Source organism: Lontra canadensis, unplaced genomic scaffold (genome assembly GCF_010015895.1).
Source record: "Lontra canadensis isolate GAN:19392208 unplaced genomic scaffold, GSC_riverotter_1.0 scaffold356, whole genome shotgun sequence".
Lineage (NCBI taxonomy): Eukaryota > Metazoa > Chordata > Mammalia > Carnivora > Mustelidae > Lontra > Lontra canadensis.
In genome coordinates this window covers 69,433-79,739 of record NW_022631350.1, presented here as the reverse complement: position 1 = coordinate 79,739, position 10,307 = coordinate 69,433, and the positions used below count along the sequence as shown (strand labels likewise).

General features: G+C 49.0%; 1 gene segment (V, D, J or C); it reads right to left on the bottom strand.

The window, feature by feature from the left end:
• The window catches only part of LOC116862852, an 8,552-nt gene extending 8,330 nt beyond the window's left edge, over positions 1-222 (bottom strand). Inside the window, 1 exon segment of the C gene segment in view lies at positions 126-222. Coding sequence covers positions 126-207 — 82 coding nt within the window.
• Between the last annotated feature and the right edge of the window lie 10,085 nt (positions 223-10,307).

Sequence of the window (10,307 nt, the reverse complement as noted above, 5' to 3'; positions counted from 1 at the left end):
CGACCCTGCCCTGGGGCTTGAGCTGGCTCCCTTGGGTGGTCAGGACCCCTGGAGGCCTCTTCCTCCCTGGGGCTGAGCCAGCCCCTCCCTGTGTCCTCCCCTCAGACCCCTCTGTCCATCCTTGCATCGATCCTGCTGTGACTCTAGATGGCCCAGCCCGGGCTCCCAGCACAGGTGGTGAACGGCAACCCTCAGGCTTCTGCCCATCTCCCGTCACCATCCTTGAAGGCCCTGGTCCTGGCCCTCCTTCATCTGCATCTGGTGTGTCCTGTAGTGTTGGCGTGGGTGTGCCCCTCCCGTGCCCCTCTCGTCCCTGCCCTGGGTTGGGCCATGGGCCTTGGGCAGCCTGTCTGCCCCCTGCCTTGCCCCGTGCTGGCTCAGCTGCTCCTGCCTCCTGAGGGGTCCCGAGGGTGTGGTCTGTCCTCAGCTCCTGCAGCCGGTTCTGGGGTCGCCCCTCACTCCCTCTGCCCCTGCTCCGTGCAGACCCCACTCACCATGGTCGGAGCTGTGCAAGGAGCCATCCTGCAGCCCCGCTCATGCCCGCACCCGCCTCCTCCCTGCCACAGTCCAGGCACACGGGCGTCCTTGTGGCTGGGCTCTGTGCCCACAGCCCTGCTTCCTAGCTTCCAGGAAGCCCTGGGAAGACTAAGAACAGGATCGAAACCGAGGGGCTTGGCTTGCTTCCTGAAGTTCCCTTTTCTTCTGGGTGGTTTCTGTCTCAGAGGAGCTGGGGGACCTCCCGACACGTGGGTGTGTGGGGGTGGGGTTTGGTGGGTGCCTGGGGTCCCAAGGGAGAGCACAGAAACCTCCCTTCCCCCCAACCCTGTACATGTTCACCTTGCTCTCTGCCTCCTGCAGGGAAATGTCTGCTGTCTGCTCCCGGGCAGACCAGCTTAACCTGCTCTCCGCTGAGCCCTCGGTGCCCCCAACCCTGGTGGGCTCCTCCTTGTGCCCCCGTGAGCCTGCAGTGTGGCCCCTGACCCATAGCTGCGGACCAGGCTTACGCTTGTCCTGTCCACACAGCAAAATGCCTCCCACCTAAAATGTCGTCCTCCTGTTCCATCATCCATGGCCCAGCTCCGTCTGAAGGCTGGTGCTCTCTCCCCTGTCAGAAGGAAGCTAGTATCCCTGCCACACCTGTGCTGTAAAGCACAGAGAAGTCTTAAGTGCATGGACAGAGTTCCTGGTGGTCATGAGATTGATGCTCCCCTTTCCCTGAGGGACAGTGTACACCTGCCCTCCTGTCACGTGGGCTGAGGCTCAGCGGCCGTGTCGGAGGACAGGAACCCTCTGTTTCTTGTGTCTTGGAGGACCACGTGTGCAGCCCAGGGCTGTCCCTTACCACCATGGCAGGGCTTGGATGGGGACCCCTGGGAGCCCTGTAAGCTCCCCTGCAAGCAGTGCCAGGAGCCTGGAAGACGGGGGGTGGTGGGGAAGGCTTGTGCTGCATCCCCTGTCATTCCCCTGGATTTGGGGCTCCCCAGCAGCACTCCGTCCAAGTGTCAGATGCTGGTCTGTTGGTGCAGGGTCCCCATGACACGGGGCCCGTGCTCTTGCCTGTAGTCAGGGGTCTGCGGGCGGAGAGCCCTCCAGTCAGCTCTGCTCACACTCATGCTCGTGAGCTCTCCAGGCACCTCCTGGCATCTGGGGCTTGGGCCCCCCGGGGACTCCCCAGTGTGGCACCAGGCATTCCCGGGATGGCTGCGCGGTGCCTGGCACCCGAGTCCCAGCAGAAGCTAGGTCTCCTCCGGTCATGACCTCAGAGATGTGACCGTGGCTCATTTTGCGCACCCCCTCCCCAGAGAGGCACACAGCCCCTGGGCTTCTGGGGAGGGTCATGCCTTTCTGCTTGGGGCAGGCTGGGAGGTGGAAGCCTGTCCTCCTAGAAGTATCTCTGTGGCTGCTTTGCAAAATGCCTGTGGCCACCGTTGTGGTGCAGGGAGTGTCGTGGGGACCCCGCCACGGACCTGTCCCAGGCGAAGCCTCCCCATGGCCCTGGCTGGCACAGCCCGGCTCCCTGTGGTGGTGGCTAGCCGCAGAGCCCGGCCACGCTCCCGGCCACGGTGCGGCCCACTCTGCTGGCCAGAGTGTGGCCTGTGGGTGCTCATGGAGCAGTAGGATCTGCGGCACCTCCGGTGGGAAGACCTGCCTCGATGAGATTGGTGCCAGGCCCTGCTATCCCTGGTCAACGTGCGGGGCAGGCTGAGTTGGCTGCTATGGGCGTGGCCGTGCACCGTCTTTGTCAGAGACTACACAGTGTCCCCAGCCTAGCTCCCAGGGTCCGATCTCTCCAGAATGACTTTCACAAGAAAGCGGGCGAGGCTATGCACTTTCCCTGTGTTGAAATTCTGGGTTTGTCTCTGAGGAATATTCACCTTGGTTCCAAGGCAAAGGACAGGCTCTGAAGATGCTCCAGACAGCACCCCGGAACAGATATATCAGAGCCCGAGGGGGTCATCGTGCGGCAGGCCCTATGGGACAGCACAGGATGCCAGCCGGGCCCTCGCCCTGGCTCGGGGTCGCCGCAACCCCCACCCCGCCACCTGGATCTGGCTGCTGCAGGTGACCCCTCGGTAGGTCACAGACAACCGGCTTTTACCTTCCGCATGTCGTGGTCGTGGCAGCTCCCAGGGTGGGTCAGCCCTGCCGGGACCCACCCTAAGCCTAACCCTGCCCCGCGCATCTACAGGCTGGAGTCCGGTGGACAGAGTCCTGCCAGCGCTCTGGGTGGGAGTCGACCCCTCCCGGGAAATCAGATGCATGTGAACGCTGGCAGGGCCTGGCAGAGCACGGCCGGCTTCCTGAGGCGCTGGGCCTGAGGTCCCTGGAGGCCCGTTATGCTCAGTGGGTCAGGGACCCCCTGGCTGGCCCCTGCAGGTCTCCAGGCAGGGCCTTGGGACGTTTCTCGGCAGTTTGTGTGCCGGCTCAGCTGTGTGACCGTCCGTGAGGACCAGGGCGTGTGGGTGCAGCTCACGGTCCTGTCCCTGGCGCCGAGCACAGCGGTCACGGGGCGGACTCCCTGCTGTTCTGCTGCCCAGCCTTACTTGTGTCCCTCCTCTGTCCAGACACAGCCGGCCACCACCATGACTGCCAGCTGCGCGTGTGCGTCTCACGGCTTCTGAGAGCTGTGGCAATGTGGAGCAGGCAACGGGGACAGGCAGAGGGGCAGAGGCCCGTCCCTGGGCGCACAGCTGGCAAGCCCAGTGGCCTGGCCTCTGCTTAAATAAAAACTGAAAATTTATGAAAGATTTTTTATAAAAAACTGAAATTTATGTATTAAGAGAAATCATGGTGCCTCAGTAAAACCAAAAGCAGAACCATGGACAGCAGCTTGGAGTGCTTGGCGAGGGAGGGCAGCCCTAAGCTCAGGGCCTTTGTCCTCTGGGTACACATGACACAGGCCCTGTCTGGTGAGGACGAGGCCACCCCATGCACAGCAAAATGCTTTTACCTAAGTTTACAGAGTAAGAAAACATCTCTTGGGTGTCTGGGTGGCTCAGTGTGTTAAGCCTCTGCCTTCGTCTCAGGTCATGGTCTCAGGGTCCTGGGATTGAGTCCCACATCGGGTTCCCGGGTCAGTGGGGAACCTGCTTCTCCCTCTGCCCCTCCCCGGCTCTCTCTCTCTCTCAAATAAATACATAAAATCTTTAAAAAAGAAAACATCTGGACCACCATCCCACGGTCTCACATATCTTAAGGTCATGGACTATGTCCCCTTTGTGACCTGAGTACCTGGCACGAGTCTTGGAGTCCTGGGGCATGTGTGTGTCAACCACGAGCACCCCACAGAGAAGATCGGATTGAGCGAGGGTGGCAGGTGCAATTCTAGGATGGTCCCTTATTTTGTATGACATTCATGTGTATATTAACCGATTTCTTTCTTTTTTCCAGGCACAGACTCTCTCTGTTCAGCTGCAGTGGCCGCTCTTCCGGCTCCCCCAGAGCCCCGTCCGCTCCTCTGGGTCCTGGGCCAGCCAGACCTGTAGCTCCTTTCCAAAGGTCCCTGCTTTCTTCTACAGGTAAGGCAGACAAGGGCTTCAGACATTCCTGAGGCACTGCCACTTTCTTTGTGGGCTACAGGTTTCTCTCGTTTTCCCCTGCTTAAGAAACATGTTTACTAACAAGGTACTGCATGTTGGCTTATTGAATTTCAATTAAAAAATGTGTTTATTGTGGTAAAATATGCAAATTTAGCATCTTAAACCTTCTTAAGCGTCCTGTCCTGGTGATATTAAATACATCCGCAATGTTGTGAAACCATCAGTATCACCCACCTCCATAACTCTTTAAATCTCAAAAACCTGAAGCAATAACTCCCCCATTCCTACCACTCCCACTGGCCCTGCAGTCCCACTCCCTGTCTCTGTGACTGAGGACTCTGAGGACCGCACGCAGGTGAAATCATGCGGAATCCGTCCTTCCGATGGCTGTGTCACTCAGCATCGTGTCCTCCTGGCTCACCCGTGCTGTAACGTGGGCCGGGATTTTTCCTGTTTAAGGTGGGCTATGACTTTGTTGTGTGTACAGACCTGTTTTGCTTAGCTGGCCACCCGCTGGTGGACACCCAGATTGCTTCCACGTTGTAAGCTCTGTGAATAACGTTATGAATGTGGGTGTGCAGATATTCTTCAAGACTTTTCTTTTTCAATCCTGACACAAACCAGATGTGGAATCGGTGGACCTTTTGGTATTTCTATTTTTGTTTTTTTCTTTCTGTACTCTTTCCCACGATGGCTATTTCATTTCACACTCCCACCAACAGTGCACAAGGGTTCCACTTTCTCCATATCCTACCAACATTTGTTACTATCTATTTTTTTTTAAAAACACTACCCATCCTAACGTGTATGAGGTGGGATCTCATTGTAGTGCTGGTTTGCGTTTTCTGAATGATTATTGATATCAAGCACCTTTCCATGTGTTTAGTGACTGGTTGGATATTTTCTTTGGAGAAATGTCTGTTCAACCCTTTTGCCCATTTTTGCTCCAGGTTGTTGCTGTTTTGTTTAGAGTTTTGAGTTCTCTGTGCATTCTGGACATTAATCCCTTATCAGGTATGTGATTTGCAAATGTTTTCTTCCATTCCATGGCTAGACTTGTCACTCTGTTGATGGTGTCTTTTGATGCACGAAATTAAAAAAATTTTTTAGGAAGTCTGATTTGGCTATTTTTTCTTTTGTTGCTTGTGTCTTTTGTGTCATAGCCAAGAAATCATGACCAATTCCTATGCTGTGAAATTTGACTCTATTTTAGTTTTTTGAATTCTAATGAATGGTTAATATTTTTTTACTAATTATTTTTATTAACATATAATGTATTATTTGCCACAGGGGTACAGGTCTGTGAATCATCAGGCTTACACATTTCACAGCACTCACCATATCACATACCCTCCCCAATGTCTATAACCCAACCACACTCACCCTCTGCCCAGCAACCCTCAGTTTGTTTTGTGAGATTAAGAGTCTTTTATGGGGGCGGGGAGACATGATGGCAGAGAACTAGGAGGTGCTGTTTCAACCGGTCCCCTAAGGTGAGCTGATTATCTACCAAAGTACTCTGATCACCCATGAAATCAGCCTGAGATGTAGGATTATACATGTCTGGATCTCTACGGGGGCAGAAGACGCCAGTGGGCAGGTAAAGTGCAGTGGGATCGGACTGATATCGGAAGATAAACAAAAGGGGGAGGGAGCCACCAGAGGCGACCCATTGGAAAGTAATACCCCAATACGAGAGTGCCCTGCAACTGGGGACCAGCATTAACTGGAGTCTGTTTGAAAGCACTCAAAAAGAGCAAAGGATCTTAAGGGGAAATTGGGGGAATCAGGGCGGTTAGGGACAGGGACTTAAGCCCACGAACCCAGGATGGCTACTCCTGGTGCTGAGCCAGAGAGAGTGCAGTGAAGAAGCCAGGTCTTGGTCCCTGAGCCACCAGCACACGTGAGAGCATCTGGGTGGCAGCTGTGTGACAGAGTCTGGTGCGGACACCAGCCATGCTCTCTAGAACCACAGCCTTTTGCACTCCGAGTGAGTGCTGCACTACTGGGGTCTGAGTCGTGCTCCACCCCCTCCCCTGAGACAGGTCCGTGCGGACACTAGCCAGTGCTCTTGAGGACCAGCCAAGAGTCTGAACAGTCCCAGCCCGGGCCACTGTGAAAATCTCAGCGTGCTATCTCTGGCTGGGACCTCTCTGGCGGTCTGGACCTGCCCAGACAGCCACGGCAGAGGCAGCCGCTGGAAGCCAGCTCTCTGGACTAGTACTATTCCTGGTTTTGCTAACACCGGGGTACAAAGGGGAGCTCCTGTGACCCCTGAGACTGTGACTGGGGACATGCTCAGCCAGCGACAATGGGGGAATTTATGTGCTTTGCAGCACCCAGAGGGGATCAGACTGAAGCTTCTCTCTGAGAGGGAGGTCTGGGTGCAGTTTGCTTTCCTCTAGACCTCCAAAGAACCACCAAAAACTGTCAAGGGGAGAAAAAAACAAAAACAAAACCCAAAAAACCTCTAGAGAACAAAAGCCTGAAAAGCTGGTTTCCTCAGAGCCTAGCCCCTTGATAGGGAGCAGGAGGACTTAACTCTAGTAAGACTCCCTGAAAACTCATGCACCAGGCCCCTTGCCCAGAAAGCCAACAACAACAACAACAAAAAAGACAAGAGAATAACCATCACTACTTCATAGATAATTTTATTTTAAATTCATTCCCACTATTCTCATTCTTTTTAATTTTTAAATAATTTTTAATCTATTTACCATCACAATGAAATGTTCAGTACAACAAATTCCATAATAACCTTTTAACTTGAACTTTTTGGATACATATACCTGTGGGTTTTTTTTTTTTTGCTTTTCTATTTTTTTTAGTATTCATATACAGATAAGCTTCAAGGTAATCCTTTTTCCCCAATCAATATTACCCCAATATAAAAACCAGTTTTAAAAAGCAAAAATGAATTTTTGGGACTTCATCAAGATCAAAAGCTTCTGCACAGCAAAGGAAACAGTCAACAAAACAAAGAGGCAACCCATGGAATGGGAGAAGATATTTGCAAATGACAGTACAGACAAAGGACTGATATCCAGGATCTATAAAGAACTCATCAAACTCAACACACACAAAACAGACAATCATATAAAAAAATGGGCAGAAGATATGAACAGACACTTCTCCAATGAAGACATACAAATGGCTATCAGACACATGAAAAGATGTTCATCATCACTAGCCATCAGGGAGATTCAAATTAAAACCACATTGAGATACCACCTTACACCAGTTAGAATGGCCAAAATTAGCAAGACAGGAAACAACATGTGTTGGAGAGGATGTGGAGAAAGGGGAACCCTCTTACACTGTTGGTGGGAATGCAAGTTGGTGCAGCCTCTTTGGAGAACAGTGTGGAGATTCCTTAAGAAATTAAAAATAGAGCTTCCCTATGACCCTGCCATTGCACTACTGGGTATTTACCCCAAAGTTACAGATGTTGTGAAAAGAAGGGCCATCTGTACCCCAATGTTTATAGCAGCAATGGCCACGGTCGCCCAACTGTGGAAAGAACCAAGATGCCCTTCAATGGACGAATTATCCATGGGCAGATGGGGAAGACATGGTCTATATACACTATGGAGTATGATGCCCCCATCAGAAAGGATGAATACACAACTTTTGTAGCAACATGGACGGGACTGGAAGAGATTATGCTGAGTGAAATAAGTCAAGCAGAGAGAGTCAATTATCATATGGTTTCACTTATTTGTGGAGCATAACAAATAGCTTGGAGGACAAGGGGAGATGGAGAGGAGAAGGGAGTTGAGAGAAATTGGAAGGAGAGGTGAACCATGAGAGACTATGGGCTCTGAAAAACAATATGAGGGTTTTGAAGGGGCTGGAGGGAGTGGGAGGTTGGGGGAACCAGGTGGTGGGTATTAGAGAGGGCACGGATTGCATGGAGCACTGGGTGTGGTGCAAAAACAATGAATACTGTTACGCTGAAAAGAAATAAAAAAAAAGTAATTAAAACTAGAGCTTCCCTATGACCCTGCAATTACACTACTGGGTATTTTTAATTAATTAATTAATTAATTAATTAAAAAAATTTTAAACACAGAGGACATGTGGAGCTGGAGAGGAGAAGGGAGCTGGGGTAATTGGAGTGGGAGATGAACCATGAGAGACTGTGGAATCTGAGAAACAATTTGAGGGTTTTGGAGAGGCGGGGGTGGGAGGTTGGGTGAGCCTGGTGGTGGGTATTTATTTTTTTTAAAGATTTTATTTATTTATTTGACAGACAGAGATCACAAGTAGGCAGAGAGGCAGGCAGAGAGAGAGGGGGAAGCAGACGACCTGCTGAGCAGAGAGCCCGATGCGGGGCTTGATCTGAGGACCCTGGGATCATGACCTGAGCCGAAGGCAGAGGCTTAACCCACTGAGCCACCCAGGTACCCCTTCATTTAAGTTTAGAAAAATTTCTTTCAGCAATGGCTTGTAGTCTTTATTGTATAAGTCTTCTATCTCCTTGGTTAAGTTTATTTCTAATATTTTCTTCTTTTTGATGCTATTGCAAATGGAATTGTGTTCTTAATTTCCTTTTCACATTGTTCATGGTTAGTGTATAGAAATGCAACTAGTTCTTTTGTGTTGAATTTGTGTACTACTATTTCACTGAATTTATTGTTCTACCACTGTGTGTGTGTGTGTGTATGAAGTCTACAGGGTTTTCTACATATAAGATCATATCATCTGTAAACGGATAATTTTACTTCTTTCTTTCCAATTTGGATGACTTTGGTTCTCATTCTTGACAATTTCCTGTTGAGAATTTCCAGTATTATGTTGAATAGAAGTGGTGAAAATGAATATCCTTTCTTTGTTCCTAATTTTAGAGGAAAAGTTCTCAGACTTCCACCATTGAGTATGATGTTTGCTGTTGGTTTTCCGTATGTGGCTTTGATATGTTGAGGTAGTTTCCTTGTGTCCCTGGCTCGTTGAGTAGTTTTTCAAGTCACGTATGTGTGTTCAATTTTGTCCAATGTCTTTTCTGCATCAGTTGCGATGGTCATGTGCGTTTCTTGCCTTCGTTATGTTAATGGGGTGTATTACATTGTTCAATTTCTGTATGTTGAAACATCCTTACATTCTAGGAATGTATCCCACTTTGTCCTGGTGTATAATCCTTTTAATATGCTGCTGGATTTGGCTTGCTAGTGTTTGTTGAGGATTTTTGCATCAGAGTTCCTAAGGAACATTGGTCTGTGGTTTTCTTTATTGAGTTTGGTTTTGATATAAGGTCAAGCTGGCTTCATAGAACAAATAGCAAGTGCTCCTTCCTCTTCAATATTTTGGAGAAGCTTGAGATTAATATTTGTTTCTCCTTAAATATTTGGTAGAATTCACCAGCAAAACCATTAGGTCCAGAGCCTTATTTGTTGGTATTTTGATCAACAGGCCCAATTTCCTTATCAGTTATAGATCTGTTCAGGTTTTTTATTTCTTCATTATTTAGTCTTAGGTTTTGGACTTCTAGAAATTCATCCATCTCATGTAGGTTATCCAATGTGTTGGTGTATTGCTGCTTGTAGCATTCTCTTAAGATCCTTTTAATTCTGTTTTCAATTTCAATAACCTTAACTGTGTTCTAATTTCCTTTGTGACTTCTACTTTGATCCATTGGTTGCTTAAGAGAGTGTTGTTTAAGTTACATAAATGTATGTATGCATGTATTTTTCACTTTTACTGTTGTAAAAGTGAAGATTTCCACCTTTATCCCAATGTAGTCAGAGAAGATACTGTATGATATTTATCTTTTAAAATCTATTGGGACTTAATTTGTGGCCTAACTTATGATTCTACCTGGAGAATGACCCATGTACACTTGACAAGAAGGTGTATGTTGTTGTTGTTGGGTGGTGTGGTGTGTGTGTGTGTGTGATCCGGTTGGCTTATTGTGTCATTAAAGTTGTGGTTCTTTACTTACCTTCTAACTTGTTCTATCTATTATTGGAAATGGGATACTGAAGCTTCTGACTATTATTGTAGATATGTCAGTCTCTCACTTTAATCCTGCACATTTTGCTCTGTATATTTTACTGGTCTGTCATTAGGTGTGCAATAGTTCAGAATTGTTTTTTTTTTTTTTTTAGTATGTTCAGTTACCTAACATGTAGTACACAATTAGTTCTTTTTTAAAATTTTATTTATTTTTCAAATTTCTTTTCATTGTTCCAGAATTCATTGTTTATGCACCACACCCAGTGCTCCATGCAATATGTGCCCTCCATGATATCCACCACCAGGCTCACCCAA